Source organism: Cynara cardunculus (genome assembly GCF_001531365.2).
Source record: "Cynara cardunculus var. scolymus isolate 2C chromosome LG 17, CcrdV1, whole genome shotgun sequence".
In the NCBI taxonomy this organism is placed as follows: Eukaryota; Viridiplantae; Streptophyta; class Magnoliopsida; order Asterales; family Asteraceae; genus Cynara; species Cynara cardunculus.
This window is the reverse complement of record NC_037544.1, coordinates 3,357,475-3,373,948: the sequence shown is the minus strand read 5'-3', so window position 1 is coordinate 3,373,948 and position 16,474 is coordinate 3,357,475. Positions and strand designations below refer to the sequence as shown.

General features: G+C 35.6%; 1 protein-coding gene and 1 pseudogene across 1 annotated transcript; one reads left to right on the top strand and one right to left on the bottom strand.

Annotated features, from left to right (window-relative positions):
* Positions 1 to 1,830: 1,830 nt before the first annotated feature.
* LOC112500767 lies at positions 1,831 to 8,230 on the top strand (annotated as a pseudogene).
* Positions 8,231 to 11,216: 2,986 nt separating this feature from the next.
* Positions 11,217 to 14,055, bottom strand: LOC112500903 (pentatricopeptide repeat-containing protein At5g61990, mitochondrial-like). The gene has a single exon (XM_025104513.1). The coding sequence runs from the start codon at positions 14,019 to 14,021 to the stop codon at positions 11,673 to 11,675; it is 2,349 nt and encodes a 782-aa protein (XP_024960281.1). The 5' UTR covers positions 14,022 to 14,055; the 3' UTR covers positions 11,217 to 11,672.
* Positions 14,056 to 16,474: the final 2,419 nt, after the last annotated feature.

Below are 16,474 nucleotides of genomic sequence, written 5' to 3'. Positions count from 1 at the left end.
AAGCTGCGAGTCACATTAAGCTCATTAAGCTGCTAACAAACAGACCCCTGTTTGCCATCCAGCTTCTTTTATACTTCTTTGTTCATTTCTTGTTGGATAACTGTTGTCTGAGACGCCTCTAGGTGCGAAAATGGGGGATGGTGCATCGTTACTTGGAGATTATTGTTACCAAAATCTATAACTATCAGGCGATTCAAAGATACTTTGATTGTCGGACATGGGTATCTGTGTCTCAAGCTAACGGTGTTGATGAGTTGCTAAGATCGTTGATCAAGAAGTTGTTCTGGGCAAAGCGTGAAACGGTTCCTGGCGATTTGGGAACGATGAAGTTCAGCGAGCTAGGAGAGATGCTTATTGACAAGAAACGGTATGTGATTATCTTGGATGGTGATTGGTGTTTGGAACACATATCTTTGGAGTAAAATAAGAAGTGCATTTCTTGAATTAGCTCAGGGGATCATGATGAAATGTGCATGATTGCCGCTTGCCATAGTGGCAATCGGAGGCCTTGTGTGCTCGAGAAACAAGACCGTTGGGAGTGGAAGAAAGTAAATACACGATACCCTTAACTGGGAATTGAGCAATAATCCGATGCTTGAGAGTGTCAAAAGGTTACTCAATGCTATAATGAGTAAAATTTTCAAAGTACAATGTTCTTATAAAAAATAGTTTGAAAATACACAATGTAATAATAATTTTTTTTTATAAAACATAGATTGCTACATTTTTTTTTAAATAAAAAATTATTTTTGTTTCGTTTTGTTTCCCTCTTCTTTTTCCTTTTCATTTTCCCCCGAATTCGAAACACGTAGATTCTTTCAACTAAAGTTTGATTAGTATTCAATGAAACTAAGTTCCGGCCCCTGCCCGTAAAGCTACAGTGAGCGATTCAAGGCGCAGGGACAACCATAATGATCAGCAAGAAATCGTGAATGCTGATCATGCGGTTGTTGCTCCATCACCGGACTCAACAATCACATTCTTTCGGTTACTTTTCTGATTTTTCCTTACTAATTTCATATTCCAAGTTTAATTGATGCTGAATCTTCTTCCTGTTACTCCTGTTGAATTTTTCTCATGAACTGAATGTGCAAGATCTAAAGCAGCTTGTGTTTCGTGTAATTTCTTCTTAATTTTGTGAATTTCTGTTTGTTCAACTGCTTGTTTGATGTTCCGAGGATATCATCGCCATTTAACTAGCTTTAATGTCAAGCAGTATTGCGATGGCTTCAATTTGAGTTTGATATGAATACTAGGGTTATCCTGCTGAAGAATCGTGCGTCATTTGGTTTTCATGTGAGGATTAGAGTGTGAAATCAATATATATTCCTTTTAACGTATTGGAATTTAATCTTGTTAAAGCAGATCAATCTCATCGCCTATGGTTCGTCAAAATTGTAGTTACTGTAGCCATGATGATAAGCTGATATAGATTGTAGATTAACCAGCCATTATCTCCTACGTAGTAGGTACTTTTAGCTTAGCAATGATTATGGCCTATATAGTATCATTATCTTTTAGTTTTTTCCTTGTGGCTTCAATTCCATACGTCTGACTCACAATTGCGAAGACAACCATAATTATTTTCTCTTAAATTTGAAAAATGTCGTTAGTTAGGCTATACCTACTCTACGTGACTTCTTACTATCAATCTTTGTCAAATGGATGAAAAATGGTTATGGCTGTTGTTCTGAACCCAGAAAGTTTAACATTGCATATTTTTGTCTCTCTTCATATGCAAAATTTGATGGTTTGAGTTTCTCTGCTTCACTGACATTTGCTATTGTATTCCTCTTTGGTGTTCAATACTGCAGCTGCGTTCAATCTTGAATGGTGGAAATACTGGCTTCAAACTGCAGCTGCTTCCGTGATTTCCAGTTGGTAAAGGGAGAATAATGGACAATCTCAGTTTCTCAAGTTCAGTCTGTATTCGTAAATTGGAGAGGCATGAAGGTACATTCCCTAAAATTAAGAGGTTTCACAGATTTCAAGTTGAGATGCATCAGACAGGATCGCCCATGAAACATGGTATCAACGGTCAACCAGTAAAGCTGGGTACAAATGGTCAGCCTGTGAAATTGGGTGCCAATGGAAAACCAGTGAATGTGGATTCTAATGGTAAGCCCATAAAGCTGGGAAAAGATCGTAGGGCAATAGCTATGGTTCCTACAAGTGAAATGATGAAAAAGATGCCCTCATCTGAAAAAAGACCTCGGACAGTGAATGTGTTTTCACGGATTGTAAACCGAGCAAGTCGTGCTAAGAGAGAGACCATTCCAGGACTGGTTAATTCAAGGGAAGTTAGAGAGCCCACAGGTTTTCTGCCAAGTGAAGAATTGAAGGTCTTGCCATCAGATGAAAGCTTCAGCTGGGCAAATGAAAATTATAATTCCGTACAAAGAACAATAGATGTGTGGTCTTTTGTTCTATCCCTTTGTGTTCGTGTTCTGTTTGATGATTCAAAATGGTCATATCCTGGAGGCTTTACAGAAGGCAAACAGGTTTGAGGCCGCATCTGAGTTCCCTTGGTTGCTACATTTCTTTCTTTCACTATTTCTACCTAGTCTCCTGTTTTTTAAGTAAACCTGCATTTACGATGTATGTTCTTTTACTATCTGCTCTTTGTTATTCAGATAAGCAGACGAAGAAAAACAGCCTCGTGGTTAAGAGAACATGTGCTGCAACTTGGTCCGACCTTTATTAAGATTGGACAGTTATCTTCAACAAGGTTGGATCTATTTCCACGTGAAATTGTCGATGAGCTTGCCAAGTTGCAGGTACTGTTGGGCAATTTTCAAAACGATGTACAAAACTTAGTTGTTTGAGTCGAGTCTTAGGAAGAAGATGAAAAGTTGGAACCCAAAAACAATAGGTACCAGTTCGTTTGCTAGTGTTTTTAGCCACTAGTTTTAGAACCCCCAAAACGACAGGTACCATTTCATTTCTCTGCATATCATCATTGGCTTCTTCAGGTGGTGTAGAAATATATTTGTACAAGATGATCGAAGGTCAACTGTGGATACTTGTATCGTTTTATGTTAATTATGTCATCATATGTTACAGGACAGAGTACCTGCCTTCTCACCAACGAAATCAAAAGGTTTCATTGAGAGAGAATTGGGATCTCCAGTTCATGTACTGTTCAAGGAGTTTGAAGACCAACCGATTGCAGCTGCTAGTCTTGGTCAGGTGCTTCTACATAACCCTTAGTTTTGAATGGTTAGATTTATATGAACAACCCACAAATGATGAGAGAAGAGGAAACAAAAATAACCAATCTTTAGAAGAAGGTAAACGGATTGGTGGTTTTCTTATTTTATCTGTCCACATCCTATAGGTACACCAGGCTATACTGCATAACGGAGAGAAAGTAGTTGTGAAAGTCCAACGACCTGGTCTCAAGAAACTTTTTGACATTGATTTACGTGAGTGCACCTCTTAAAGAAATTATTACAATTTTGTGGTTTACACCATGATTCTAGCGTGTAAACCCCTTTATTCCAGGAAATTTAAAGCTAATAGCGGAGTATTTTCAGAGCAGTGAGAACCTTGGCAGTCCAACTAGGGACTGGATAGGTATCTATGAAGAATGTGCAAAGTAAGCATCCAACATACATAAGCTGAAGGATGCTCGAAGTGATCTTGCTGATGTGACCCGATACATAAGTTGGCCATTATTGTCTTTGCATTTATTTGCAGGATTCTGTATGAGGAGATTGATTATGTAAATGAAGCGAAAAATGCTGAGAGATTTAGTCGAGAATTTCGTAATATAAAGTGGGTCCGTGTGCCTGTATGTCACTTGCTGGATTTTTTGCTTTCCATTTTTTTACAATCTTATTTTGAAGGACTTCCTATTGTTGTACGCCTAAAACCAGATGTCCTTCAATAGGAATATGGGTTCTAAATTTCTAATCTGATGTTCATCTTCATCATGTAGCAAGTTTTCTGGGATTATACTGCAAATAAGGTGCTGACATTGGAGTATGTTCCAGGTTTCAACCTTAACCCCCATTCCATTGAGCTATTAATATGATCTGATATTGAGTTTGAAAAGGTAAAGAATCACCATCGTTTAATTTGAAATTTTTCTGGGCAGGTATTAAGATTAATGAGTTAGATGCTATAGATGAAAGGGGTTACAATCGATCTCAAATCTCTTCAAACGCTATGGAAGCATACTTGATTCAGGTGAAGAATCTACCTGTTTATGCACCAACTTGATACAGTATCCTTGCATAAGTAGCAAACTACAAAAATCTCTCTCCATGTCTTTTCATTGAAGTTGTGTTTTATATGCAGATACTGAAAACAGGTTTCTTTCATGCTGATCCTCATTCTGGAAATCTTGCTATTGATGTGGATGGATCATTAATCTATTATGATTTTGGCATGATGGGGGAGATAGAGTCTTTAACGAGGGCTAGAATGATGGATCTTTACTATGCCGTTTATGAAAAGGATGTGGAAGAGGTCTGTGTCTACAATCTTGAATTTCTTGTGGTTAGGCCCGATTATTGACACTGGAATATCTATGGTCATGCAGGTTATGAACAGTCTGATTAGTCTTGGAGTACTTCAACCTACTGGAGACATGTCATCAGTATGTAATATGTATCTTCCACTATATGATTCCGGTAGCTTAAATTGAATCACTAAACCCAGAAACATGTGAGCTCTGTATGAACTCTGATTAGCTATGGTCCTACTTGGTATGAGGGTCGTTCTGCTCTTTTTGGAGGCCCATTACCTGTACTAAGACTATAGATCTACTGGACGAGTAATATATAAAACAAAATATAAAAGTTCATACCATATTTTATTATATTAAAAGTCTTACAAATTAAAATAATAAAAATGTCTTAAAACGACAAAATAACATTTGAAATTCCCTTAAATGGAGCCATTCTTCTAAAGGGGGAGGTGTATTTGATATTTTAGAAGAGAATTACGTTTTATTATGAGGGTATATTTTTAAAATATAGGCTTATTCCACCTAAAAGTCATGCCAAACATGGACCAGTGATCCATGTTCTGTTCTATCTTGTTCAGTGTACCAAACGCACCCTAAGTGCTGACTACATTTCAATCATAGGTGAGGAGATCTATGAAGCTCGTTTTGGATAATTGGCTAAAGCAATCACCAGATCAACGGACCACTTTGGCTGCAATAGGAAAGGTAAGCTGTTAATACACTCAAAGCTGGAACTTGTTTGAGCTTGTTTTCATTTCCAAACGGTTATAAGTTAACTAACTACATAATGGTAGTAACATATTATTTTATGTTAGTATTTTTTTTTTCTATTTTATTGTTTTTAGATTGCAAGTGCAATAATAAATAGGTTTAATCAATCACTAAGGTAGAAACTCCTCAAAATGCCATATTGTTTGATTGAAATTTAAGAAATTACAGTACCAAATTAAACTTGATTATGCTATATAAATAAACTTCTTTATAACTAGAAACTTTTTAAAACATATAAATTACAATACCATATCATTTGAAAATTGTTAATCTTCTTCAGCATCATTTGGAATCTAGCGACTATTATTTTGACTCATTTGGACCAGTCCTTTTGTAACTGGACCATCCCCACTCCTGCTCTGTAACCAATTCCAGCCTTAGCCAGACCTTGACTGGGTTCAGTCTTGACCGATTCATGGGAGAAAAGGGCTACTTGTGACCGGCAGGCTTAAATGGTCCCCAGATGGGGCTAACTGGTCCTGCTGCCAGGGTAGGACCAGTTCTAACCGGTAATCAGTCCGCTTACCCACTGCTCTTAGGCCATGTGTGGCAAACATAAGCTGGCTTATTTTGCGTTTCAATAATCTCCACGGGCTTTTTTCACCCTTTTCCAGTTATGTTCATCTATTTTCCAATCAATCTTTCAACATTTCCTTTTAGGTCAATTTACAATGTAATCTACCTAGTTTTCAGCCAATAGCTAGTTTGCCAAACATGGCCTTAACCATCGCTTTGCACACAAGACAGATCCCTTGCACATCAATATGATGCTAGAGGGAACAGCAAGATGCAAACCGTATGTTTAACATAGTTTCCCGGATGTATTAAATTTTGATTCGAATCTTCCATCCAATCATATTCCACAAATAGTTCATCCGAAACGAGTACCCTCAAGGTTCTGCACACAAACTTCGAGTCATTAATCGGTTTATCTTTTAGGTGCTATAAATTGAATGCATGCTATTAATTTCTGGCTAGAAGATATCTCCATCGACACATAATCACTGAGAATGTCACGACTTACCTGCAGGATTTATTTGCTGTAGCAACAGATCAACCCTTCCGATTTCCTTCCACCTTCACATTCGTGATTAGGGCATTTTCCACACTTGAAGGTGAATCTTCTCAAGTTGTCAAAATCAAAGTGTATGGTATTGGAAGACTTTACTCACTATTTAGCACTTTTGTAATGTTTCGCGTATCTGTTTTTCTCCATTTTCTCACACTTTTCGTACATCTTACCCTCCAAGTGGTATACTGGGCTTGTTAGTACTGCTACGAGTCTAAGATACCTATCTTCAAACTCATTTAAACGGACTGATCTTCATAAACACCATTTCGATGTAAGGTGATCATGCTCATATGTACTTGCAGGAATCTGCTATGCACTTGATCCGAAATTTTCCTTTGTCAAGATTGCTGCACCTTATGCTCAGGTTGAACATCTTTGCACAAACATGTTAATCATATGAACTTCGTTAAAAAAAGCTTTCCATGTTCCTCAAATGTTGGCTTCTTATATGATCGAAATTACTTGCAGGAATTGCTCGACCTCAAACAACAGCAGCGTACTGGAACAGAACTTATTCAAGAAATACGAAAACAAGCTGATAATGTAAAGACATATTTGCCAAAATTTCTCGTTATTTTTTATTAAAGATCCTGCTACACTGGATGTTATTGCATGCTCGTATGTTTTAGAACTTTAGAGGTGATTTAAACGTTCAAGTTAACGGGTATAACAAACTTTCAGGCAAGATCACACACCATGTCCATGCCTTACAGGGTCCGGCATATCGAAGAGTTTGTAGAGCAACTTGAAACCGGAGATCTTCAACTTCGAGTCAGAGTCTTAGAGGTAGTTCATACCTTTTTCTTTACATTTTTCACCTCCTTGCATAACCGTATGGTTTCAGAACCCTCCTATCTCATATTTACCAACCCATCCTTTTTAGTGAGTATGTGTGTATATATATATATATATGCATTTGGTACACGGACTGGATTGGAAAAAACTGGACGGGCGAAAATGAGTTAGACGGGTGGAAGGATTTTAGAAGGTCTTAGAGTTTTAGTTTGACATAGGTAATTTACCAATCTTGTCTCATCTCCTTGATTTTTGTTCAACTTATTTTGGTGTGAGAAAAAAATGCATTTTTGTCCACTCAGGACCTGTCATGTCTCATTCTAATATTGTATCAAATGTGGGACAAACAAGTTTTGTACCGTTAACAAAAACATACATTATACTCTTTAGGATAACGAATAAATCTACATACATCCCACCCTCCCTTTGAATGGGATATATTGTATTCGTATGGTTTGATTTATGCACGTGATAGTTCATTTAATGTATCTCAATTCTCACATGAATACATGATGAATAGTCCTTAAAAACAAGCCTCCAACATACAAGACATAGAGGGACTATCCTTTATTCTCTTTCGTTCTCTAAGTTGATTTTCTCCATCTCTTGGGTAGAGGAAAGGGCTGCATACATTCTACCTCTCTCGGACCTCACTTTCAAGTGGGATATATCTCAGTATGTTTGATTTGGTTTATCTGATTTGATTTTTGCAAATGCATCAGTATGAGAGAGCCGCTCGAAAGGCAACAATATTGCAAATGGCAACCATGTATACAGTTATATTGGGTGTCCTCACAAATCTTGGGGTCACATTCATCACCCAAGACAACCAACTTATTGCAAATGGATCATTTGCTGGTGCAGGTAACATATAAGAGAATTGGAACCATGTGAGAACAGTCTGTTTTCGTGAAATCTGAGACCACAAAAAACGTGAAACTTCATAGAAAAACACTGTAAAGATTTGTTTTTTGTACCTTCTGTTAAGGTTCAGTGTGTTTTATGCCTTCCCAGCTGGTATCAAGGGTCTCACAAAAACAGGGTGGCCTTAACCCAACCCTATGTATATATGTGGAAGGGTTCAAACTAAAATGCAAAAACACTCTTTTACCGTAGTCAATCACATGTTATACTATATTCCATCAGATATAATACATCATGTGGTACCAATTCAGAGACGCGGACGACCTTTGGTGCAACCTAGGTTGTGGGCCAAGTCGTCGTACATCACAAGGCTCCCTAGCGTGTATTATCACATGTGTTACTAAATCAGAGACATAGACAACCTTTGACATGACCAAGTTGCAAGACACGTCGTCCGCACGTCACAGGGTCCCTCATGTGTATTATTACAATGTGATGAGGGTGTCCTCGCATTCTCGTAAAATGGAGGTCTTCTCGTTTGAACGTCCACCTATATATATAATAGGGAAAGGATCATTTGGGAGAAGTAAATATTTGGGAAACGATCATAGCCCTTCATCTGGTCAACATTTGCAGCTTTGACTGTGAAGCACTGGATAGTTCATCGCATGGGTATGCGGAAAATAGAAGGGTACTTCCGTAACTTTTACTAATAAACGGCAAATAGGTTCATATGTGAACCCATATGATACAAATGAACTATATGTTCATATGTGAATTCGTTAATTAGTTCACATGTGAACTATTTAACTGATTCATATATGAACCTATCAGTTAATTAGTTCATATGTGAATCACACGAGTTCACAGTTCATATATGAACTCGTTTACCACCTATTTGTTAAAATTACGAAACTACCCTCTCTATTTTTCACATAGACGCAATATTTGACCAGTCAAATCCGAAATATGACCGTATGAAAGGCTAGGATCACTTCTTTTACTTTTCAAATATTTATCACTTCTTAAAATAACCTTTTGCTTTATATATGCTTCAATTGTCATTCCTGCAATGTTTGATTCACTTCCCATATGCTTTCTATGCAGCTTTTTTCCTGGCCCTACTTCTAAGGTCCATCCAGAGGGTAAAGAAGCTCGATAAGTTCGAAAATGTTACATAAAATTAACAGATAGAGGTGAACATTCTTAGAATAAACCAGATAAAATAAGTCATGTCCAACGTAAGAGCAAAAGACCCGCTTGAAGAACGTCGGTCATCAATCATCTTCTTTTCTATGTGTACTCACAGATCATTCAGAGCAATATTGTGATCGTTCCTAACATTTTATAGACCTTGGGCTAAAGGTAAAAAAGGGCCCTCATTATGGACGAAAAACTCTCAATCTATTCTGGTGGATGTGGTTCGCCCCCACCCGAGCGCGAATTTGTTGTTTTTGTGTTTAGTGTTTTGCCTTGATCTGGAGGGGTCTCCCCCCTCCCTATCAAAAAAAACTCTCAATCTATTGTTCTTACCTAGCAGTAAATTTAAAAAATACTAATAATTCATATAAAACTGTTTTTCTGAGTATTCCTTGGTGCAAAATCAATCTATAATCATTTATATATTAATATTATCTACCATATCAGTTATACATAGCATCATCAATCCGTTCTACTGTAAAAAAATCATATCATATACCTATAATATATTGATTGACATCATTTGGGATCATAACGTTGACCATTACTGAGCAATACATTATGTAAATCAATATAAGTCAGTTGGCTCCATCCCACCTCATGTTATTGTCTTTCATCATCGTTTTAAACATTTAGGGTTAAACTTGAGAGGGTTAAACATCGTTTTAAACCTTTAGGGTTAAACTTTTTCGCAATAATGAATCTTAGAATCAAAACCCATGTTGGTTATAACTTGAGATAGGAGTATTTAAGATTCATACACTAAGTTAGGTAATAAAGACTAAAAAATGTATGGAAAAATAAGGATAGTTTTGAAATCCTAAATATAAGTTAGACAGTCTGATATGGTTGGTATTTTAAAAAGGTATGACTTTTTCTTATTTAATAACAAAAGATCAATTATATGCTAATACAAAAATAGAATTCATGCAGTTGGAAATTGGAATAATTAGAATTAGAGGTTGTTTGTTTACCTCTTAATCTATGAATCGTTAAGAAGTGAATCTTGTTTGGCAAAAAAAAGTATGTCTTTTAATAGTTTTAAAACCCTGTGAATGATTTTGTATCATGGGTCTCTCTTAACCATTCAACACCCTAATTTCATTATAAACAATTGTATTTCATTCTACACTATATCATGAGAACCTCTTATCTATTCTGCACCAAACCATTCAGCAAATGTCAAACAGCCCCTTAGTGAGAGATGAATGATAGAGAATATATCATGATTTTCTAGACAAGTAGTTTTAGACATGTATACTAGATACAAAAAATTAGAGAAACAATAAACAATATTATAAAATGAACGACCAATTGACTTTTCACATATTTTCTTGTCCAATATAATTAATTAAGACATGTATGGGTCTTAATATAATACTAAAATTCTTTTTTTGTCCTATTAGATACTAAAAAATTTATGTCTCTTTTATTTACCAACTTTTTTGAACTACTGTTATATCTATACTATATTATAAAACATTTAAAAAAAAACTCTTAAAAACAGTTTTTTATACATAAAATACTGTTTATTGATGCATATTACTTAAAATTCAAGATTACAAGTAATTTTGTGTAAATACAACTTATTAAAGCTTTATTTTTAAATTCGTGTAACTAACTGTAGATAAACATAATTAAATACAGAATAAACATCTATTTTAAATATAAAAAATCTAAAATATAATTAAGATAATTATTGAATTCTAACAGAATGTTTAATTATTATTTTTATAAAAAATTATATTGTTAAACTAAAAATAAATTACTTTGTTATCATATGTAGATTAAATTATAATAAAAAATTGAATTAAAGAAGTTACATCAAAAAATAAAAACTATTAAATAGTTAATTTGATAATAATATCGATTTAATTTTTTCAAATTTATATTTTATTCAAAAATAAAAATATTATCGCTTTCTCAAAACCACATAAAATCGTATTATATCGATAGAGACAGAATAAAAACTAAACATTAAAATTGAGATTTATCTCGCTGCATTACGCGAATATCTTTCTGCAACTAAAAAAAATTGAACCCCTGTTTTTTGTGGGCCCTGACGTCGCTTGGCCCACCCTCCCAGGAACGGCCATGTGTACATATAGCCGTGGTTGGCAGATGCAACCGTTGATATGCTTCTTGAAATGTATTGGACGCTGGAAGAACCATAATACGATGATCGTATGAAACACTTCTATCATCATTATTTTGGCTACTGCCATGAATGAATCTACAAAACTGTAATGACCCTTTTTTGTTTGACCTAAATAGACTCAAATAGTCATCAAATTAAAGTCAAACCAAACACTTGTAAGAAAGCGTCGTGTGTTTGCTTCGGGCCCAATGCTTTTCGGGCTCAAAACCAAACGAACCCAGTATATCCCACTCGAAAATAACGTCTTAGTTGAGATGTATGCCGACCTGTCTGGTTCTGACCCATTCAGATTGAAACAAGGTTGTTGAAAACTGAAAAGAACTATCTTGTTTCCACCATTACATTCCCACTTGGCTTCTTTCGGGTTCTTGCTCGTTAGTAGTCAACGCATCGGAGAACGAAGTCAACGCAAAACCCTTCTCGATCATTTGTCGACTCAGCTCGTTAGCTTTTTCCGAATCCCCAATCTTGTGACAACAATCGACAAGAGCAGTATACAGAAACCGGTTCGGCGATACATCGTTCCGTATCATTTCATCTGATACCGCACACGCTGCAGTTAAATCCTTGAACTTGCATAGCCCGATGATCATTGTGCCATACGTGACATCGTTTGGGCTCAAACCCTTTTCCTTAATTTCATCAAACAATTCCTTCGCTCTAGTGGCATCACCGATCTTGAAAAAACCCTTTATCAAGACGTTGTACGTAAGTACGCTAGGCGTAAATCCGCAATTTTCGACAAGCGTACAAGCTTCTTCCACCTTTCCTTTCTTGCACAAACTCAATACGATCGAGCCACATTCGAGAACGAAACCCTTCTCGTGGAGTTCAACCATGAGCCCAGAGGCCTCTTCAAGTCTTCCAAACTTCATGAGACCATCAAGAACCACTTTATACACTCGAATATCGGAAAAAACCTTTCGGGAAAGCGTACATCTCAAAATCAAAAACACATCGGCTACGTTACCACTTCTGCAGTTTTCCTCGATTAAAACCGCAAAAGACGCAAATTGTGGTATTAAACCACGACCTAGCATTGTGTAGAAATACTTATTCGCAACCTTCATTTCCCTTAACCTGCAATATTCATTGATGAATGATTCATATATGTGTGCATTTGGCACCAAACCTCTCTCGATCATTTCATTCATGAACGATCTCGCTTCATCCATTTTCCCAACTCCACAAAGCCTTCCTATGAGGCTGCCGTAATAAACCTCATTCAGCGTTATCCCCTGCTCCTTCATCACCTCCAAAACTCTTTTCGACTTTACTGAATCACATTCCTTTGAACAATAACTCAAAAGGGTCTCGTAAACTATTTGATCTAGTTTAAGATTCTTCAAGCTCGTTTCTAAAAGAAGGGCGTCCGCCTTTTCAAGATCTCCGGTTCTGCACAATCCAATGATCAAAAGACCGTAAGTTCTCACATTCGGCTCCAAATCAAGCTTCTTCATATCTTCAAGAACTTCAAACGCATCAATCAATCTCTGATCTTTACAGTAACCCTGAATCAACACTGTGAAAGTTCTAAAATCCGGTTTTAACCCCATACTCGACATCTCATTCGTTAACTCACGAGCTCTATCAATCATATGCTCCTTACATAGCCCGTGAAGAAGCGTATTGTAAACAACCAAATTCGCACCAATTTGACTAGCGACCATCTCATCCTTAATTCCCATTGCCGATTCCATATCACGTCGTGATACAAACCCGTTAACCAACGCATTATAAGTCACCACATTTGGCTCCACGCCCGCATCCCTCATCTCCTTCAATACCATTTTTGCCTCTTCTGATCTCTTCATTATGAAGAATCCATCAATTAGTGTAGTATATATGAACACATTCGGCACTAACCCTTTATCAATCATACGTTTCTTGATCTCGATAGCTTCATCAAGACGACCCTTTTTACAAAAACCACTGATCATCACGTTATACGTGACCAAACTCGGCTCACACCCTTCCTCACCCATCTTTACAAACACCCCTTTTGCCTCATCAAGATTTCCCACCACACAATGAGCTTTTATCATAAGACCATAGGCATAAACATCAAAGAAACCGACTTTTTTCGACATCGCTTTGCATACATCCCAGAAAAGATCAAACTTGTTACCATTAAGCAAATCTTTTAATAACGAATTGAAAGATAGAGGACTAGGAACAATTTGGAGATCACTTAGAAGGATTTCAGCAGCTTCATCTAATAAACCCTTTATTCTAAACCTATCCACAACCACCTCAAAAACTGTGGGATTCAAGTTAGTGTGAGGATCGAAATTTTCATTATAACAACTAACAATAGAACCCGAAATCGAGATAGGAGAGGAACCAATTGCAATCATTGCATCAATTATAAGACTAGCACATCCATACAAGTTAGAGTTGCAGAGAGTAATGGCTAAAAGAGGCAATAATTGGGGATTTGATTGAATACCCACCTGGTTTTCTTGAAGCAAAGATCGAATTACATGTGGGTTCAGCTTTTTGGGTACGTTTGAGAGGGGTAAGATGTCTGCCCAGTTGTCTGATTGAAGAATGTGTCTGATTTCGTTGAGCAAGTGTTGATTCTGCGTGGTGGAATAGGGTTTAGGAGACGAAGATCTGGATCCGTGGATGGCATTTTGATGAAAACCCAACAAATGTTTCGGGTTTTTCTGTAAGACTTTCCGCATTAGGGTTTATGGAATATGCAAGTATGCATAGAAGTGATGATTATCGGTTTAGTGAATTGAAAACCCTAGCATTCGATCAGGGGTAAATCGATTCACACGCCCCTCCCCCTGTTTACTTTCTACTTCTTTATGTTATAATTTTACAGTAAATTACGTTTCTTGTCCTTGTGGTTCGTTAACAATTGCTATTCTCCTCCCTGTGGTTTAGTAATTTCATATTTAGTCCCTATGGTTTGTATATTGTTATTTTCGGTTTTATGATCTACTTTATTGCTTGATTTACAATTCTTTTACCTTTTTGCTATATTGTATTTAATGGTAGGAATTACGAAAATATTGACAAACCACAAGGACGAAAAGTGTAATTTACTCATAATTTAATTTTAAAAGTATGTTACAAAAGTAGTCCCTTGGGTTTATGAAAACCCTCTTTTTTCCTTCCTAACTTTTTAAAATTACAAGGATTCATCAAGGTTTCATTTTAGTTCTAGTTTTCATTTTTGTCTGTTAGGGCCGTTAAATTTAATTTGTTAAGTGTCTCAAATACAAGTCCGTAAGATTCTTTGAAGATTATATCTGGTATGCACACTGAAATAAAACCACATAATTAACAGTTGTTAGAAGTGTGGTATGTTAAAGATATGTTTAATGACACGTTTGTCATGTTGAAAGTTCGTTTAGATATATGTGTCTTGTTTTGTTACCCTATAGGGTAATCGGTCCCTATATGAATGACGTCCAACCACAACACGACTGTATGAATGCACGTCATAGCTTCATTGATCTTAGATGAACGAAAAACAAACCTTCCAACTCATTATACGAATCATCTCCAGTCTTCACGAGTCTAAAAGGTATAATCTTATGGCTTCGAAAACAACATAACTGTTAGAAATTCTGGTTTTCGATTGCTTGGATTTCACTGAAAGTCGTGTAACACTTTCAGATTGAAGTATTTCGATGGTACAATCGAAATTTCAACCGGATAAAATTTAGTGTTTTCGAACAGAGAATCGAAAAATGTTATGAATTTGTGTACCTTTTCAAAATCAAAATGACCAACTCGAAATTGAATTCGAAAACTATCAAAAAACGGCAGTTTTTGAACTCTAAACCGGGTTTAAAATTTCAAATTCGGATTTTTGAAGCATTTTTCACAAAACAATATTACCCGAATAAAAAATTTCAAATTCAGATTTTTGAATCATTTTCAGCTCGACCCCAGCCAGGGGCTCTGCCTCTTGGACCCCGCCACCGCCCCCGGACCCCCGTCAAAATAAACTCAAACAAGTGTGCATTTCGCACATTTCTTACTTGTTCAATATTAATCATGATTACATTGGTTAACAAATTAATCTCATTACACTTAAATAATATTAATGATACAAATCACCAACAATAAACAACCTGCTTTTAAGTTTTACATGCCTGAAATTGATGTCATCCATTGTATATGATTTTAAATGTCCAACACATTATCATAGTGTTGGTAAAATATTGTGTGGTTTTGCATTTTCTTTTTCTTGATAAATATACTACAAAATGGGTTTCACTATCAAAAAATTGCATTGCATAAGTGCGTATTGGTAAAATTATTATTTACTTACCGGGTAAGATTTTAGTCCACCAAAACAACACAATATGCAACAATTTACCCAGTAAGTTCTTATCGTGGTAAGAGTCGTTGCTCTCACTTACCGGGTAAGACTCTTGATCTTTGTCTCGCTCTTATTGAATAAGATTCTTTGTCCTTATCATATTTATCCGCTAAGGATAATATGATTTGGTAAACGCTTATCTGAGTAAGTAAACGACCCTTTAGTGACGATAATATAACCAATATTATTCTCAAAAAAATTATGATTCTCACTTGATAACCGTACGAACTTGAAATCTTCAAGATTCATACAACAACTCGTATAATTAAATTTATAAATTAATATTAATTAATTATTGTTGTATTGATGATTAAAAAAACATGCAAATGGCAGCTTGAAATTAGTTGGCCCTTTGAACATCCAAAAAAAAAAGCCAACAACTTTTTTTCCAAGTGGGTTTTTTATTATTTATTTATCGATATATATTAATTATTTATGCTTTTATTTTCAATAATTATTACTTAAAAAATTTATTTTCATCAATATGTTCCTAAATCTAGTGTTTGTCAAGACTTATTTTACATATTTAGATTATATTTGACAAACTAGTTGATAAGCTAACTGATAAATAAATCATATTTGATGAAAGCAGTTGATGAGAATGTAAAATGACCAAAAAATGTATCTTGAAAAATTGATCAATTATAATATTTTAAAATAAAATATAACTGAAACAAATCTCTAGTAATATAACTTATTAACTAATACAAACAACATGGTAAAAAATTAAAAAATATAATATATTGATTAAAAGAATTTCAAATTTATTATTATATATATATTATGATATTTGAA